General features: G+C 45.6%; 1 protein-coding gene across 2 annotated transcripts in view; it reads right to left on the reverse strand.

The window, feature by feature from the left end:
• Prag1 (PEAK1 related, kinase-activating pseudokinase 1) overlaps window positions 1-19193 on the reverse strand; it is a 60036-nt gene that overhangs the window by 10015 nt on the left and 30828 nt on the right. For both annotated transcript variants that reach the window (XM_006973962.4, XM_015992809.3), the window contains exon 4: window positions 9245-9402. In XM_006973962.4, the coding sequence (XP_006974024.2) occupies window positions 9245-9402 (158 nt within the window). The remainder of the gene's footprint in view (window positions 1-9244; window positions 9403-19193) is intronic.

Consider the following 19193-nt stretch of genomic DNA (forward strand, 5'->3'; position numbering starts at 1 on the left):
ACGTGTCTTGAAAAGTCGGGTGTGAGGAAGTGTTATTTACTAGCGCAAAATGTGCTTGCTCCCCATCTTTGATGTCTGTGTTTCTGAGATGCGTGCATGTGTGTGTTAATATATGCATGCTCAAGCACACGTGTGTATGACTGTGGAAGCCAGAGGTTAACCTTAGATGTCATTTATCAGGTGCCATCCACGCTGCTTTTTGAGAAAGGGTCCTTTATTGGCAGGAGGCCGACAAGCTGGGCAGCAAGCCCCAGGGATAAAAACTATCTCTATTTTCCCAGCACTGGGATCATAGACGGAGTCACCACACCTGATATATATATATATATATATATATATATATATATATATATATATATATATATATATGTATGTATATATATATACATATATATATATATTACATATACACACAGGCTCCAGAACACAGGTCGTCACAATAGCACAGAATCGCAAACATCCTGATAACTGTGCCATCTCTCTAATCCAAATCTCTGTGTTTGTGCAGATCTTTGGGCTTCCACAAATACCTTTCTGATCTCAGAGAAAGGCAAATCTGCAGAAATTCGAGAAATCAGAAAGATCGGATATTCAACATCATCTTTGGCTACATATTGAATTTAAGGCTAGCCTGGGCTACACAAGGCCCTATCTCAAGACAAAAAAAGAAAAGCAAACAGTAAGACATGCGGGCTGGCACACTATCCCCCTTGCCCTCTTCCAGCCTGCAATGGCTTTTGCTCTTGCTTCCTGCTCTCTCTCTCTCTCTCTCTCTCTCTCTCTCTCTCTCTCTCTCTCTCTCTCTCTGTCTCTCTCTCTCTCTCTCTCACACACACACACACACACACACACACACACACACACACACACACACGTTTATCAGGATCACAGCGGCTATCCATCCCACCTGGCCCTGCTTAGCCCACAGCAGGCAGGCTCAGTGAGGGTGGGAGTGTTGGGTGTTCCTGCCAGCAAGGCTAAGTGAATGATTTATGTTTCTTCCAGAAGGCTGGGGTTAATAACAGCGATAGAGGCACAGTGGGGACCAGCAGGCTTTCCGTGTCTAGGACTTCTGCCTCTGAGTCGGAGCAGACAGTGTTCTAGAACCAGCCAGTGTAAGGCCGGGAGATCACACTGGACTCTGCAAACCTGGAGTCCTCAGGTCTCCTGTCTCATGCTCCCCAGGAAAGTGGCTCCGCTGCCATGGACTGGGTCAGTAATGGGGACAAAGTTTACAGATGATTCATTTCCTCTCCATCTAAGTGGATAGGGAGGAGGAGGCTTGCTTCCTCATACCCTGAATAAAAAAATCCAGGGGCATGACCCTTGCCTATGAGACTCCCCAAGCCAAGAAGGCCTTTGCTAGTGAGTGAATCCCTAGGGCCAGAAGCAAGAAGGCAGGTGCTTTGGGTACATCTATTTCCTCATCACTTTGCCTTCTGGGTACCAGAACACAGCCACGGTTATCACTGGGATTATCACTGGGGCAAGGGCTGGAAGTAAAGGTTGGGAGGGCAGTGAAATCTGAATACCCAAAGGCCTAAATCAGTGCCTCCAGGGTCAGAGGCCTAGAAACAGGGTTCCTTTCTCACCCCAAGTTCAAGGTGCTGGTGGGGCTACTGACAGGCCAGTGTCTGGGCCTGTCCACTCTTTAAGTTCTGTTCGGATTTCCTAAGCTTGACTGGCTCTGCCTTCATCTTTAATGTCAGTTCTCTGAATGTCACCAACATTTCCCTTTATGCTTCTACTTGCGATTGAGGGCCAGTGACAGGAATAAACTAGTCATACCCAGCTGAGTTACCCCATTAAAAAAGAAGAAGAAGATGATGATGATGAAGAAGAAGAAAAGGCCTGGATTGCACCGTTTGGAGTTTCACCACTAATGATGTGTAATTTCAGCCACTCTCCATTTCAACCTTTCTAAACGTGCATGTTTGTCTGAAAGCAACCTCAGAAACCCCTATACAATCTCCAGGCAGATGGGTATCTCACTTCCATCTTTTCCTCTCTCCAACTCTGGTCCCTACACTGGAGGCTGGTGAATTTTCTAATCAGGAACGATGGAGGGACTCTAATCCATCTCACGCTCATTCCCTAGATTGCCAAGGAGAATTAAAATGTCAGTCACAGGCTCTGTGCAGAACCGGTGTTCAGGAAGCTGAGAGGAAGATGCCCCTGCCTGCCACCATTCTGTGATCCCCTGACAGTCCTGTAGGAACTGAGTTGGTAGGTAGTTTTGATTGGATCCAAACCCTAGAGCTGCTTGGGGAGCCTGGTAAGGAGTACTAGGTGTAGAAGCAGGTGCAGCTCCAAGGACTAGCAGGTAGGTTGGCCAAATACGTTTAGTTTCTTAGATGCTGTGAATGTGTGCCATGATGCTCCAGCTAGTGATAGGGAGGTACTGTAGAGATGCTCCTGCATCTTACAGTTCTGGTGGAAGATCCACCTCAATTCCCCTCCCCCATCTCTTTGCCCACCAAACATGGCTCCTCCCCTAGAGGTACTCAAGACCACTCCCACAGGGTATTTAAGCTGCATCCCAGAAAACAGACACATGGTTTTCAGGTCTCTCATCTCTGTCTCCTCTCTGGGGGGCCGGAGAATCACCTGGGAATGTTTTACCCATTAAACTGGGGCTTTTTCTAATTTAGTCTGATTTGGATTGCTGCGTCGGTGGAGCAATCCCTTATAGGGGTGCAAAAAACCCTTTCACACACACCTGCCCAGCAGAGGGACAAGCGTGAAGTTGCACAAAGCTTATCAGTGATGGGTGGCTCACTTGAAGTGTGGACTTCATGTATCCAACTGGGTATTGTATACACACATAAAAGATTTTCATTTTTTAAATAAAAATGGGTCTGGAGAGGTAGCTTAGGTGGTAAAGAGATATGAGTCTGAGCTCCAGAACCCACGTAAAAAGAAAGGCATGGCGGAACAAGCTTGGAATTCCATCACGAGGGTTGAGGAGAGGGGACAGGCGGATTCCCCAGGGCTTACCCATCCAGGCTACTTTGTCAGTTTCGGGTCAATGCGTCCATGCCTTAAACCTTAAAACAATAACAACACCGACAACGTGTGGATACTTGAGTTTGTTCTCTGACCTTTACACAAATGTGCACACATGTGCACATGCCTGTATTTCTGCAACAGGTATAGGAACTACAAGCTAGGGAGAAGGCAGCTGCGCACACCTCAGGGTCCTATAGTCTCTCCCGTGTGGATATACTTGTGCTACCGGGAAATGGATGCTGAAATGTGACCTTCTACCTGGAACTGATTTATCTAGCATGGGACAGAGCTGTCACTCCAGGCTGACCCTGACATTTTCTTGATTCTTTTTTTTGGAGAACCATTTCTTCAACACTGCCCCAGGCAAACAGCCTTTGAATCCCCTGACAAGCATCCCCCAACACCCAAAATGCTTTCATAATTCACAGGTAAGTCATCGGTCCAGGAAAATCTGCCTAAAAAGAAATCCTGAATGACTTTGGCCAATGGCCAGAAAGACTCACATTCAATGGCACATGAAACCAATTCTATTATATCCTGGTTGTATGCTGGCATTTGGATCACTGCCTCCAAATTCTGGCTTACAGTGAATAGTAGGAAAGGCTGAGAAGAATTTCTGAGAACTAGGCAAGCACTGTGGTGTTTGACCTAAATTTCCAGCTTCGCCTGTGAACCAAGACCAAGGGTTCCGAACACTACTTCCCAAGTTTTCCTTTCAGTCTCCAGTTCCACACACAGCATACTCAGTTAGAGGTGAACATGCAGCGTCCCTTTAGTGTGTGGACTTCTGACAAGAAAAGACTCCTCCCGTGGGAAGCATCACCTGTGGAATGCTGGGTGGGTCTCACAAGGGCAGAGGGAGGATGTATACTAGTTTGGTATCTTTATATTTAGAAAGCAAAGAAGGAGTTAGAACTTCAACGGTTGGAAGAAACACCCCACTCAGAACTCAGGGCAAAAGTTCAAATGTGGTAGCGTGAGGTCTACCTTATGACAGTCTTCTCTTCTTGCTGGCTTTAATAGGTACTTCCATGGTCTCTACAGCCAAATGAGAGCTGGGCTGACAGAGGAAGTGGTCAGCCCTGTTTTGGGCCGTATGAGTGAGCCCTGTTCAGCTCTTCTATATACCATTCTCTGCCTGTAGCCAGGCTGGAGCAAGTGTGGAGACAGAGGGCACCATCCCTCCTGAGATCTCCAAGCTCTGCACATGTGTGTGAGCCACTGCCCCAACCACGGGTGAGGCAAAGCCATGTGCACTTGTGTGTGTGTGTGTGTGTGTGTGTGTGTGTGTGTGCAAAACTTGGAATAGTCTATGGATTGACACTTGACAACAAAATGTAGCTGAGCGAACAGCTTCAGAGATTTGCCCACTCGTCAGTTAAGATTTCTTAAGCATCTACTAAATGTAAGATATTAGAAATGAGTCAGACGGAGGAAACTCTGCCCAGACCCTGGGGCAGTTTGATTCCTCATTAGAGATGAGGAAAGTACAGCCAAACCACCTGTGTAGGCACCTTGGCATGCAGAAAGAGGCACTCGGGAGGTTTCTGCCAACCAGTGGGTAAGGTCGGGGCTCAGGGGTTCTCCAGCCTCACAATTTTCCAAAGGGAACTTGTGGAACTTCTCACTTGGTTCCAGAACCTGAAGAGGCTCCGTATCACATGGAAAAATAAAAGGACAAAGGAATGCCTTGCTTGTCCAGGAAGCTAAATGTGGCTTGGACTGGAAGCATGTTATTAGCATTTTGCAGCTGGATGGGAACATGTGGCATTTGTGAGGAATTTCTCCAGACCATTCGATCATCCCTGCAAGCAACAATCAAGGCAACAATGTGGTTTGCATGGAGGGAAAGAGGAAGGTCTCCGTTTGGAAGGCAGGCCCCAGGCCTCCTCTGCCAGCCAGTGCCCCTGCGGGGGCTCCGGAATTGACATCTTTCAACCTCTTCCTGTGACACAACCAGCGAGGGGTTTCTTCTTAGGTAACTAAACAACAGCTTCATCCAAATCACTTTCCATTGTTGGGAGAAAGGTAAGCTGACATTTTCAGAGGACAAGCTGAGGCTAACTATTGGAAATAAATCCACATTTTAACACACCAACTCTATTTCTTAGGGACTAAGAATTTATCTCAGCTATTCTAACCAAATCCCCCTAGTGTGTGTCTCAGGATCCCACTTTTGTTTTCTAGCAGAACAGCTTAAACAAGCATTGGTAAGTGAAGGGTTTAAATAGTGGCTCACAATGAAAAAATACACACACACACCAACTTTAAAAACTGAGTTGTACTAAAAGTTCTGACTGAAAGACTGCCAGTACAAAAAATGTATACAAGTGAATTTTAGGACACTTGAGAGAGTCATAACAACATGGAAAAAAATGTTCAGAGTGGCAGTGGGTGCTGGGATCGATTGATGGGAGAGACTTTTCACCGTATATCTTCCTGCATTGTTTGATATTTAATCATAGATGATGTACGGGCTTACTGAAGTAAGTAGCTTCAAACTCAGTTTAAAGAAAACCATTTCAAGCGAAATTTCTTTGCTGACGGGGTAGCTCAGGATACTGAAAGAAAGTATTTAAATGGAATATACTTTCCTCTGGGACAAACCCCTGTCCTTCAGTAACGTCTCCCAGGACAGAATCCTGGACCCAGTTCTCAATGGGCTGGGGGAATATACTGCGTTAGGACAGTTACTTACATAACTTATACATAGGACTGAGCCTATGGATTTAAGATCAATCGATCTAATAAGCCCATCTACTAGAGCATGCATTCAATTGAGGTAGACAGTTGCCCACGCCTTTCTGAGGATCTCTTTGGAAAATACGACCTCTTCTTGGCAGAGCGGGAGGTGACTCTTGCTGGAGAGCGGAACAAGCGCTTGCTGGAAGGTCAGGCTGTCACTCATTCTGACTACAGGCTAATCTTTGTGGGCTTCCTGTCTCTCGCCTTGACAGGCGTTCCCACCCCTCCCTGCCCCCTTTCTGGCTTGCTCTTTGACCACGGCACGTATTGTATGTGTGGAATTAGCCATGCACCCTGTGAAGAAAAGGACTGGGCGGTTATTTCTGGGTCTTCGGGATCTGGAATGGTGCTGGTACCCAGCACATCGTTTATACCAAACATCTATCAAATGAGTGACAGAGTATGTATATACACACTCACACCCATCCACACACGTGTATGTATTATTTTGACTTATTATTTTGGCATTATTGTGGGAAAAAAAACCAAGCTGATTGATGCCACAGTATACAGTTACGCTGCTCGAGCTCTGGCTTGCTAGCTGTACAATAAGAGTCGACAGAGCACTTCTCGCTCTTGTATCCGGTGAGGGTCTGCTGTCCTCTGCATGGTTAGAGCTCCCTGCCCTGTCTGTTGCCGATTCTGGTGGCTTCTGTTACACAGCAAATTCTAACCTTCCTCTGCTGAATCGCTCGGTTAAAACAAAGAGGGAAATGATCTTAATAGGACAGTAAGTCTGTGTTTATTTGGGTTTTTGTAGTTGTTTGGGGTCAGCGTCTCTTATACACTAGGCTGGCCTAGATTACCAATCACGTTGCTGTGGATGACTCTGCACTCCGGATGTGCTCGCCTCCCCCAGAGAAGGGCTGGAACAGCAGACCTGCACCACCCTCCAAGGCTTTAGGTTTGTATATTCAAAGGTGGCCACTTAAAGCACAAGAGTCTTCTGCTGGCTGTTTAACTCATGACTTCCCCCCACAGCCACCCATCCATTCTCACAACAGACCCAACCCTACATTTGTCCTTCCTGAACCAAGCTCCATCTAAACAACTGCTGAGACCGCTTCATCCCTCTACCCAGCTGACTGTCTGCTTAACAAACTGCTCCCACAGGCAAAATGTCCTAACAGATGCCCTAGGAGGGATATGAGATCTGATAAAGGTATAGAGGGATATGAGATCTGATAAAGGTATAAAGTGGAAAATTTTACAATGATATAAAAATCCCATTTTGTTACTTTAAAATTTAGATAAACTCCTACATTAAAAAATTTAACAGGCTGGCGGTGGTGGTGGTGGTGGTGGTGGTGGTGGCGGTGGTGGCGGCGGCGGCGGCACGCCTTTAATCCCAGCACTTGGGAGGCAGAGGAAGGTGGATCTTTGTGAGTTCAAGGCCAGCCGGGTCTACAGAATGAGTCCCAGGAAAGCCAGGGCTACACTATGAAATCTATCTATCTCCCAAACGAAACAAACAAACAAAACAAAAGAGTCTGAAGGCAAGCAGACCTGATCCATGGTGGGAAGGGGAACTAAGGATTTCTCTTGTCAGTTTCAAAACTTAGCCCTGATCCAGACCCATATGAAAGAGCAGCAGGTAGAAAGAGAGAAATGGTTTGCCCAAACGGGAAGGGTCACAACACCTTGTTGATGGTGGATTCTAAATTTGGAGGCTCTTGCCCACTAAATACATGATTTGTGCTAAACAAATAACTGTGGAAATAAATTCATTTGATTCATGTTATTCAGAAATTAATATGGGAAAATGCCTCTACTGGGTGTCACCACTGTCCTCACAAGATGCAGGTGACTCTGTATTCTACTCTACACACAGTGCCTTGCACCATGCAGAGAAGCTCCCCACCACCTGCACCCAGAATAGCACATTAAACGGCTCTCCTTTTCCCAGCATGCAATGTTCCCCTGAGCCTTTGGCTCCTTTTGACTATTTTAGTACCCTGGAAAATCCTTTGCTCTGCCACTCTTGCATCCTCATGTCTTGCCACACCCATCTTCTCAAAAAAAAAAAAAAAGTTTTTGGAATTCGCCCTCAACGCTCATTCCAGAAGCCCTCATGTGTCAGATATGTTTTAATCTTATCTTTCCCAGCTCATGATTTATGGTGAAGCACTTCAGTCCATTTCTCATGATATCACCCATGTGGTGCCTGAGGGAGGGGTGCTTTGTACAGAGTCCTCTTAGAACTGGTCATGGTTCTCAAGAGAGTGAATTGGAGCTGGCTGGCGTGGGTGCATGACTCAGATACCCAGGTCTTCAGGGAATAATCTGCCTCACTGAAATTTTGCACAGTGGGGTGGGAAAAAGAAGGTGATATGAGTCCAGCAAAGCTACAGAAAAAGACAATTTTGTTTTTGCTACATTTCCCCCAAATCCAGACGAATACATTTTCGAGTGAGATCTAGCAGAGATTTCTCATTAGAAAACTTATAATCCATGTTTGTTGACAAGAATGTGTCATGGGGTCTTCTACCCCAAAAACGACCTTTGAGAAAAAGTACTTCCATAGAATGAGGAAGTCATGCCAGCACAGGTGTAAACCTAACATGCTAAGGCAGCCTAGGGGAAGAATGGGAGAGAATATACACAGAGCATGCCTAAGGGCTGAAAGGTCATAAACACTACCACGAAATCCACAAGTGCAGAAAGCCTCAAGCTCCTTTTTAGGAATATGCCAAACAGGACGTATCTATACATTGTACTTCAGTGGTTAATATAGAAGAGGGGTGGGCAGTGACCTTACAAAGCCTTCACCTTTTAATCAACAAACATTTGGGTAAATATCTATTGTGTACATATATGCATACATGGGTATGCATGTAAATGAGACATCAAGACATTCTGAGGTTCCAGGGACCACTGTAGAAATATATATATATATGACTTATGACTTGTTATTCAGAGAATCAGGAGCCTTCCAACATTCTCTCTCTCTCTCTCTCTCTCTCTCTCTCTGTGTGTGTGTGTGTGTTCATACACGTGTGTTGGCCTGAGGTTAATGTCAGGTGTTTCCCTCAATCACTTCTGCACCTTATTTTTTGAGAAGAGGCCTCCTAATGAACCTACAGCTTGCTGAGTCAGCTGGACCAGCTTGCCAGCAAGCCTCAGGGATCCTCTAATCTTTGCCTCTCTAGTGCCCGGGGATGGGGATCAAAACCCAGGCCATCATGTTTGTATAGCAAGCACTTCATAAGCAGAGCCATCTGGTCAACCTCAACCTGTGTTTGATTGTAGCCTCTTTCTACCCTGTCACCAAGCCAGTACACTTCTAATTACAGAGGGTGATATAATGAGGTAGCTCATCATGTATTCATGAGGGAATGAATGCCACCAGCCCCTGAAGGGTCTACTTCTTCACAAAATGGCACCAGGACTAAAGGACTTGCTCAAGCCTTTCTAAACTGGGTGCCTGACTCAGGTCTGGTTTGCGGACTCCACATATTGCAAGCCTGTCTGTCAAGGATGGCTTTGTTACCTCCATCGCTGCAGGTCCGGGAGTCTGAGGCGAGGCTGTCGGTGGAGCCCGTGGTGAAGCTGACGTGGGCCCCTCTGAAGGATGGGCTGAGGCTTTCTGCGGAACTCTGGCTCACTTTTTCCAAGTCAGAGCTGCTCTTGTTCATTTTTAACAGGTGCCTGGAGAGGGAACAAACAGTGGACGTGATTCAGTTGGTTTCCACTGAGAGACCCTGCTGGTGGGTCACAGGTCTCCCATGCTCTCAAAAGCTGCCCAACATCAGAAAGTTATACAAACAATACTTTTGCAGAGCAAGAACAGGGGTTCTTATGAAATCTTATGCACTTGAATGGTGTTTGCTGAGAGTGTCTAGAAGAAGAGTCGATGAATTCAGACAAGCTCCAACGTCCCACCTCGGGAGGAGCTGGCTTTACATCTGATCCCATCTGCCATTTATGTCATCTACTACAGTCTGTGAAATGTGGCTTTGAGAAGAAAAATGCAGCAGCATCCAGTAGTCCACTTCCTAGTGACACACAGAAATTGAATGGAGAGCTGCAGAAACCGGATGCTCTGGCAGGCCCTGGACTGACCTGCAAACTAGAGCTAAAACCATGGGCAGCCTTTGTTTGCTGGCGCCCTTCCGCCATAGCTTCAGTGGTCTGCTCCTTGGACCCAAAGAAAAGTTTATTTACATTTTAACCAGACTTCCAGTGAAACGCTTAAACAGAATCAAATTAACCCTTAGGCCCAAATGACCATTTGATTTCCTATGAGACGGTTTGTTCTATTACTGAGATAGCATGACCCACATATCAGAGACGTGAACACCAACTGTAAGAGCAAAGCCCCTGCCTCAAAACAAGCAGCAGCAGGCAGAGTGTTCAGGTCACTGACTCCCTCCTGCCCTCTTTCTAAGAGCCACAGGACTATTCACTTGTCACCTGACAGTTTCACTGTGAAATGGCACAGACCCACAATCAGTCCCCATTTGCCTGAATGGACACTCCTTGATGGCCTCTTACTGTAGTACACCCACACCACAGTATCTGCTGTAGGAAACATTCAATGTGGTATTGATTTAGCAGCAGAACTGCCTTTCTTAGTGTCCACATCCTTATAGTCAGGAACCGAGAGATGCCACTTTGTGGTTGGATCCTCTTTGTTTTTATTCAAAAGATTTAGAGGGAGCTTGTTTGCTATCATAGAAAATGCTCTTCAGAAATCATGTCATTTCCCACCTCAAGACCCATAGTGGCATTTGTTTCAAAGCCTTCAAGTATTAAGTGGCCATGACAGTAATGGTAAGAGTAGATCTTAACATTTTAGAACCATTGTCAAGACCTGGAAAACAAAACAAGACCAACAAAGAAATACAAGAAAATGAAAACAGAGCAAAAGCGCCGGGCAGTGGTGGCGCACGCCTTTAATCCCAGCACTCGGGAGGCAGAGCCAGGTGGATCGCTGTGAGTTCGAGGCCAGCCTGGTCTCCAAAGTGAGTTCCAGGAAAGGCGCAAAGCTACACAGAGAAACTCTGTCTCGAAAAAACCAAAAAAAAAAAAAAAAAAAATAGAAAACAGAGCAAAAGCACAAGGACCTCTTCATGCTTTGGGAGCAATGTTGTTTACTTAAGCTTTTGGCAAGATTAACAATATATTTTCTCCATCAGGTATTTCAGCAGCAGCATTACAGCTTGTAGATTGTAAAGCTCTGCAAAGCTTGTGTGTTAGAGGCTTTGGCCTTCTGTGTAGCAGAGTATGAAAGTAGGGACGTTGGGAGGTGACTGGATGACTGGGTCTCTGACGTCATGGATGGATTAATCCATTTATAAATTCAGATCTTAATGAGGTTTGGAGAGGCAATGGAACACTTAGGAGATGAAGCCTGGTTGGAGGGAGCAGGTCATAGGGGATATGTCCTTGAAAGGTGTGTTTTGTATCTAGCCCTTTTCCCGTTTGTCTTTCTGTTCCCAGGCTACCATGAAGCCAGCAGCGTTGTTGCTCTGTCTCCTGGCACCAACCCTAATGTCCTGTCCTGTCCCAGACCCGGAAACAATGGATCCAAGTCATCCCCGACTGAAACCTTTCCTCCTTCAAGTCGGTTTTCTCAAGCCTTTAGTCACTGTGATGGAACGCAAACAGAAATGGGCTTCTCAGAAGTCACAAGATGAAGCTTCGACATGGACAACTCCATGAAGGGGAGAGGCTGGCTCCAAAGTGTCTTCTAGATTTGCCCAGTCCCCAGACCTAGACAAACAGGGACTAGGGAGATGCTTCGGTGGATGGGAGCCAGGTGTAGCTGTGGGAGGCAGAGACAGGTGGATCCTGCGAGCCTGCTGACTATCTAGCCTAGCGAAAGGATGAGCTTCTGTTTCAGTGGGAGAGTCTATCTTGAGGGAAGAAGGCAGAAAGCGATAGAAGATACCTGGCTTCCTCAGGCCTCTGCATGACTAAATGGGCACATGTACTGGCACCCACACAGACACAGACACAGACACAGACACACAGACACAGACACACACACACACACACACACACACACACACACACAGACACACAGACACACACACAGAGAGAGAGAGAGAGAGAGAGAGAGAGAGAGAGAGAGAGAGAGAGAGAGAGAGAGAGAGAGCAGTGGTGGTGCCGGCTTTAATCCCAGCACTCGGGAGGCAGAGGCAGGTGAATCTCTGTGAGTTAGAGGCCAGCCTGATCTACAAAGCAATTTCTAGGACAGCCAGGGCTACATGGAGAAACCCTGTCTCAAAAAAAAAAAAAAAAAAAAAAAAAAAAAACTCAAAGAGAGAGAGGTATGGGGGAGGGGGAGAGAAGGAAAGGGAGGATCACCAAGGGAGAAACTTGAGCACCCTGATTACTGAGCTGGCGCTGTACCAATTCTACACACTGAGGAAACACTTGATGAGCTGTGTATAAATAAACAAATCTAAGAGGCTCACAAGATCGCACATATGTGAAATAAACAAATCTAAGAGGCTCACAAGATCGCACATATGTGAAATAAACAAATCTAAGAGGCTCACAAGATCGCACATATGTGAACACACATATGCACACACACACACACACACACACACACATGCAAGTGTGCCAAGTTTAAAAGCAAAGGGAGCTCTTGGAGGCTGGATGCAAGCAGGACTAAGGATGCTGCTTCTGTACAAAGCAGGACTAAGGACGCTGCTTCAGTACAAAGCAGGACAAAGGATGCTTCTATACAAAGCAGGACAAATGATGCTTCATTAGAAAGTAGGACCAACAATGATGCTTCAGTACAAATCAGGACCAAGAATGCTTCAATACAAAACATGAGCTTGTTGTGGGCTCTGGCAGACACTTTTTATTTGCAATTTATCACCCATTGCTGAATTTTACTGGTATGTCATTTAGGGATTTCATATTTATATTCCTTTAGAAGCCAGCCCACAATTTCTCTTTCTTGTCTTTTTGTAAAGGTTAAATCCGAAGTACAAAAATGAACTGAATCATTTTTTTTTCTTTTTCAATTATCTGATGTCATTTTTATAAGGCTTATGCGATTCTTGAAAGGTCACCGGAACTTCCCATAAAGTCACCGAGGCCTTACAGTGTAAATGGCATCAGTAAAGAGTGAGCTCTGGCAATCATAGGACCAAGATATGAATCGGGAGTCTCAGGATACAGACCCGCAGGGTGTGTCGAACTTGCTGTTCGACACATGCAGCCCTGGGGAGATGGGAAGATGGTAAGCCAATCTGAAATATCAAATGGCCAGTTATGACAGGACACAAAAATGTTGTATCTCAGACAGTGCACAAGCCTGGTCTTTTTGGTGGTTTTAAAAAAAAATGGGGAGTATTTAAATCTGTAAGCAGAAGCTATCAAGAAAAATGTTTCTGACCTGACGTAAGAAGGTATGACTTAAATAAGAAAAGAAAAGAAAAAGAAATATAGATGAACCGCTAGATAATTTTCAGGGCTTTAAAATTTCAAACTTCTGGGTGATGGAAGGAATCATACAGAAAATGAAAAAGTGAACCTTGGGATGAATAAGCGACATTATCTGCAAACCCCACACACCATAAAAGTTGGTATCCAGAATATCCAAAGAAGGCCTGAAGAAAACATCAGTGACTCCATTTTTAAAAAGGGCAACAGAGGACAGCAGGATGGCTCGGAGGGTAAGGGTGAGTACAGCCAAGTCTTCGTGGCACTCAGAAGCTGCAAGGGCAAAACTGGCCCCCGAAAGTTGTCTTTTGACCTCCAAATGTACACCATGGCAAGCACATGACCATGCACATGTACTCAATAAGTTTTAAAATCTTTCTGAGGCAATATGAATGAATAAACAATTCATTAAAAAAAAAAAAGGCTCAGAAAGTCAGTCAATGCCAAAAAGGTCGTCAGCCTCACTAAGTAAAAAGACTGTGTGCCAAACAAGCTCTCACTTCATCCAGTAGGATTAGCGATAACGGGCATTGTTTAAAGATGTAGGAGAATGGGAATTTGCTTGCACTGTTTGTGGGACCATAGATTAGTATACAGGCATACACACACCACACCACCACCACCACCCATACCACCACCACCACCACCACCACCACCACCACCACCACCACCACCACCACCACCACCACCACCACCACCACCACCAATTCAATGAATCCTGAAAATTAATCCAATGTAACCCCGTGTCCACCTTGAAGCCTACTTATCCACGAGCGAAGTTATTAAAATCACTAGCAGAGAATGGGTGGTTGAATCATTCTTGTGGTTACAAAAGTTTACTAGCCAATGGTTTATTTCAACCAAGTAGAAATGACCAGAAAAATATACACAGTGAGCCTTCGTGAAAATTTGTTTTGTAATAAAATATTAAATATTCTCTATGTGGTCCTTGGCTTTCACAAAAGCTACTCTAGACTTCAGACCAACAAACAGTTTTTCCTTGAACAGCAAGGCAGTGAGTGCTTGAGGCTCCAGGACCATATGGACTGTAACCGCTCCACTCTGCTGGGATGGCAGGAAAACCGCCACAGCCACTGAAAATGAGTGCAGAGGCTCTCTAATAAAGCGTTCTTTATAGAAGGCTGAAGGTATGCAACAGTTACCAAGTTCTAGAGGAGCCTTCTCTAGCAGAAATACGATGTGGACTATATGTGTAATTTGAATTTTTCTAGCAGTTACATTTCAAAATATAAAAGATCAGTGCTACCAACTTTAGTATTGTATTTCAGTGTAACGAACCAAAGGACTGCCATTTCAACAGGTAATCACTCGTTTTTCTTTTTCTTTTGACAAGATCTTATACAGCTCTGCTTGGCCTGGCACTTCCATATGGCCCACCCTGGCATCAGATTGTTGGCAATCCTCCTGCCTCAGTCTCCCCAGTGCTGAAATTACAACAATGCAACCACCATACTCAGTTAATACAAAAAAAAAATTTGTTGTTGTTTTATTTTTTGTTTTTTCGAGACAGGGTTTCTCTGTATAGCTTTGCTCCTTTCCTGGATCTCGCTCTGTAGACCAGGCTGGCCTCGAACTCACAAAGATCCCCCTGCCTCTGCCTCCCGAGTGCTGGGATTAAAGGTGTGCGCCACCACTGCCTGGCCAAAAACATTTTTTTAATGAGTCACTTTAAGATTTTTTTTTCACTCTAACTCTTCAAAATCGTCCATGTATTTTATATTTCTGGCACACTGGACGTGCTAACTACACTTTAAACTAGGAGGCAGCGTTTAGAGAAACATAGAGAAACTCTCAGTCATGTACAGGAATGTCCAGGACAGACAGAACTCTCCATCAATAAAGGAACACAAAAATTGCGGTACAGCCTTCTAGTGGAATAAAATATGGCTGCTGAAAACAAGTAAATGGAATTATGTGCAAACATAAAAAAATTCTTAAAATGCTAAAAATTGAAAGCAGTTCGTATAAAGGTGCAAGTGCATGTGATACCACCTACAGGCTTTAAAAATACATATGATAGATTTATTCTTCAAAGTCATCTAATAAAATATAAATGATGCTTGTTGGCTTTCACTGTCAATGGTGTGGGGGGACTGTGGGAGTCCAGCTCCCACCTTTTCCCACCTATTCTAGGGTTCTTAGGAGGAGGAGAGAAGGATAAGAAAACATCAGATAGAAAGAGAGACCTAGATGATGAGAAGAAAGAAACACAGGATAGCTTCAAGAGGGCCTGGATCAATACCCAACAGCGTCGAAGTTTTCTTCAAAAGGCTTTTTATGACACGCTAAGGGAAGAGGTAAAAGACCTCCCCCTTGCAAGATCAAAGCACATCACACAGCCAAGTGTAGACCCTTCCAAACCCGCTAACCATGCCCGTGGTCACATCATCCCATTGTGCAGTCCTGCTGGGTAAAGCGAGCTCAGAGTCTCAGACCCTGAGTAATCTGGGCCTCCACGCAATGGAAAGTTGAAGTGGGAATTGGATGGGGAGGGCTCTTCCATGGCATCAGTCAAGTTTTACTAAGATAAACCTCGGGCTGAGGGAGCAGGTCAGTGGTACAGCATGTGCTTCATTTACTCCAGGTCCCGGGTTCCACCCCAACACCGCACAAGTAAACAAAACAAAGGAAAAACTAAAAACAGCAAAATGTTAATATTTGAAAAATCTTAGGGAAGACACCTGAGTATCAGTTAAATTATTACTTGAATTTCATTGCATGTGTAAAATATATGATACACGGAAAATAAATATGTCTCCTTCTGGTAGGGGGAGGGGACAGGATCCACTAGAGCATGAATGGAAGGCAAGGACCTACTATGGCCTGGAAAAGCATCATCCATCCAACTCCCTAAGGAAACCATACGCTCAGTGATTATTGGTTCCCCCCTCCAGAGAGTCTGCTGATGGAGAGTGCTTCTCCTCAGATCTTAGTCCTTCTGAATCTGGCCCATATAATGGAGAAGGCATCTCTTTAGAGTCTCACCCAGTGGACACAGTGCACATCCTTTTTTTGTCTGTGGTTTCAGGATAAATTCTCAGTGTGATAAATACGCACACTTGGGGAAGGACAGAGGTACCCAACAGGAGCCTGGGCAAATGTTCCTATCTGAGGCACAAGCAGAATTTGTGACTTCTGAAGATCAGAATACTTCTTCCTACTGGTAAATCTCATGCAGTTGAATTCCTAGAGGCAATTCAAAATTCAAGAGGCCTTGGGAGTGCTTGGTATACATGAGGACACACTGTCTGATATACACCACGGGGATGGACCCATTAAGAAAAAAAAAACAAAATGGTAAAATGTTAGGAAGGGTCAGGGATGCACCAGGTAAAGCACCTGCCTAAGTATATGAGGCCCCGGGTTACATCCTCACTGCCACGGAATCATATAACCAGCTGCCCAATCTCAGAAGCGATGACTCTCAGCATGAACAGCTTCCACTGTGGAAACCTGGGCCATCTGCCCTCTTTGAGGACCTGCCACTTTAATCAGGGAACGAGCCAAACCACATCACATTTCAAAATGAAAGGCATCAAAGCCCAGACTTACAATCAAGATGGTTTTGATTCTTCAGTCTGTGTGTGCAACAGACTTCTTAAGACTGCCTGAGAAGGGCTGAAAATCCCAAAGGTGGCCTCTGAACCTCCGAGGAGCATTCTGTCAGATGTAAGGCCAAGTGACAACAGGAGAAAGCTAATGATGTACAACAAGGCTATACTTATAACGATAATTCAATTTGTTTTGTTTTCCACAAAGCCCGTGTCACCCCCTCTATAAAATGAAATCTGACATCCTGTGACTGAAGGAAGTAACTTCAGTGGACAAAACCCACATACACTACTAGTCTTTTCTCTTTGGTGGGGAAATAGATTCCATGATGTCGGCTCCGTCCTGTGACACATGACCTCTTCTTGCTCAGACTTCCTTTCCCGCCTCCCACTGTTGATTGTGTGCAGGGTCACAGGAGATCTGTGTGAAACACACAGCTCCGTGGCGCAGCGCCTTTCTCTATACACCTCACTCTGCAGCTGCTACCGGGTGCTTTTCCCTCCATTGTCCTGAGAGAGTGAAGTTTTGTAAGCGTGCTCTCTAGGCTACACTGGAAGAGAGCTAGGGGGTGGGGGTGGGGGTGGGGCAGGGGTCAGCCGGAAGAACCATCTGCCAGACTTCCTCATTCATAGGAACAAGCCTCATCTAAAAATACCCTCAGGGCCTCCAGAATGAGAGCTTTCGGAATGGCTGCAACCCTTCACCGAGGCCATGTGCCAGTGTCCGGCATGAGGCCACATGTCCAGCTGTTTCGCATGGCTGCTAGAGCCCACTGGTGACAGCGCAGTTGACGTGTGACTGAAGCAAACGGTCATTCCCTCGGCTGGCTTTAGTTTTAGCTCCCATACACTTGGAGAAGAGCTTCCTGCCTCTGTCGCTAAAGATCTGAAAACACAAGCATCACCTGTGTTGGGAGTCTGGCGCGAACTCTTTGGATTTTGATAAACACACCCCCAAGTGTTGGAATCGATCACATCTAGTAATAAGTTTAATCATAACATGGAGAAGACCTAATGAAAAAAAAAAAAAACCTAAAGACTAACGTTCACGTTCCAGAAGTGGAAACCACTAAGCATTTCTACACACCTTTCGAAATCGCTAAGCAGAGGTCAAGCATTTCAGATTTGAACGGTCGGCGAATGCCTCTATGAACAAGGAACAGCTCTTACCATCCCTGCCTCCAGCTCCAGTGCTGTCCTCATCAGGGTGGCCTCATGAGCCCCGTGACTGGCCAGCCAGTGACGCCGGGGTTGCATGGAGCAACCTGCGAGGCGAAGAAGGGCCAGCTCCAGAGGTGGTCCCGAGTGCTGCGATGCACTGCTGTGGTTCCCCAGCTCCGGGGCTCTCTGCTTCCCTCAGTTCCTCTCTGACTTTTCTATAAAATGCACTTCCTGCAGGAGCACAGGAAAGCAGGGACGGCTCTGCCGCTGACCCGCGCCTTTAATCACCAATTGTCTCATTGGGCTGGCTCTAAAAATACATCGCGTTTCTCCACTTACTTTCTAGTACTGAGCCTCTCTCTCTGAAAGTTTACTAAGTGATTCACGTTTGCTCGATGGGTAGGAACACCTCTCTTTGAACTTCTCTCAGATGTCCGTGTTAATTGCGACACGTCCTCCTTGCTGTCTATCTGCAGTAGCAGTCCTGGGATCCCTGACGTTACGTACACATCATCTGCCCTGTGCTGAGTGTTGTGTTAGGAGCCGGAGGAGGCAACAGTGAGTGGAACTAACACAATCCTGGTGCTGCAAACCTGCAAACGGGCCGGGAAATATTTTTTTAAGCTCTTTTAGGAAGAAGGCCAGCCACATCTTCAGAAAGTCTTGCAATCCCGGCTCAAACTCTTTCCCAGAACAATGCTATCATTGCGACAGATAAATGCTGAGTCCTACACAGAGTGCCCACAGGGATGCTTTATCTTGTTTGCCATATTTTTGTCACTTGTTTGTGATTAAAAAAAAAATCACAGGCTTTCTTTGACAATCTCATTTTGAAACAGTCTCTGCTAGCATCTGCATACATATTAGAAAACCCACCAGGGGTAGAGCCAGGTAGTTGGTGTAAGTCTGTAACCACAGTGCTGGGCGGGGGGTGGGGGGGTGGGGGGGTAGAAGCAAGTGGATCCCAGAGCTTGAAGGTCATCTAGACCAGTGGTCCTCAACCTTCCTAACACTGTGACCCTTTAATACAGTTCCTCATGCTGTGCTGACCCCCAACCATACAATGATTTTGTTGCTAGTTCATAACTGTAATTTTGCTACTGTTATGAACTGTAATGTAAATATCCGAGACGCAGGACATCGGATATGGGACAAGGTTGAGAAACGCTGATCTAGCCGAATGGATAATGTGGTGGCTTTAATGCAAATGTTCCCTGACCTGCTCATCTTTTTAAACACCTGATCCTCAAGTGATGAAGCTATTTGGGAAGGTTTGGAAGGTGTGGCCTTCTTTGAAGA

This window comes from Peromyscus maniculatus, chromosome 17 (assembly GCF_049852395.1).
Source record: "Peromyscus maniculatus bairdii isolate BWxNUB_F1_BW_parent chromosome 17, HU_Pman_BW_mat_3.1, whole genome shotgun sequence".
NCBI lineage: Eukaryota > Metazoa > Chordata > Mammalia > Rodentia > Cricetidae > Peromyscus > Peromyscus maniculatus.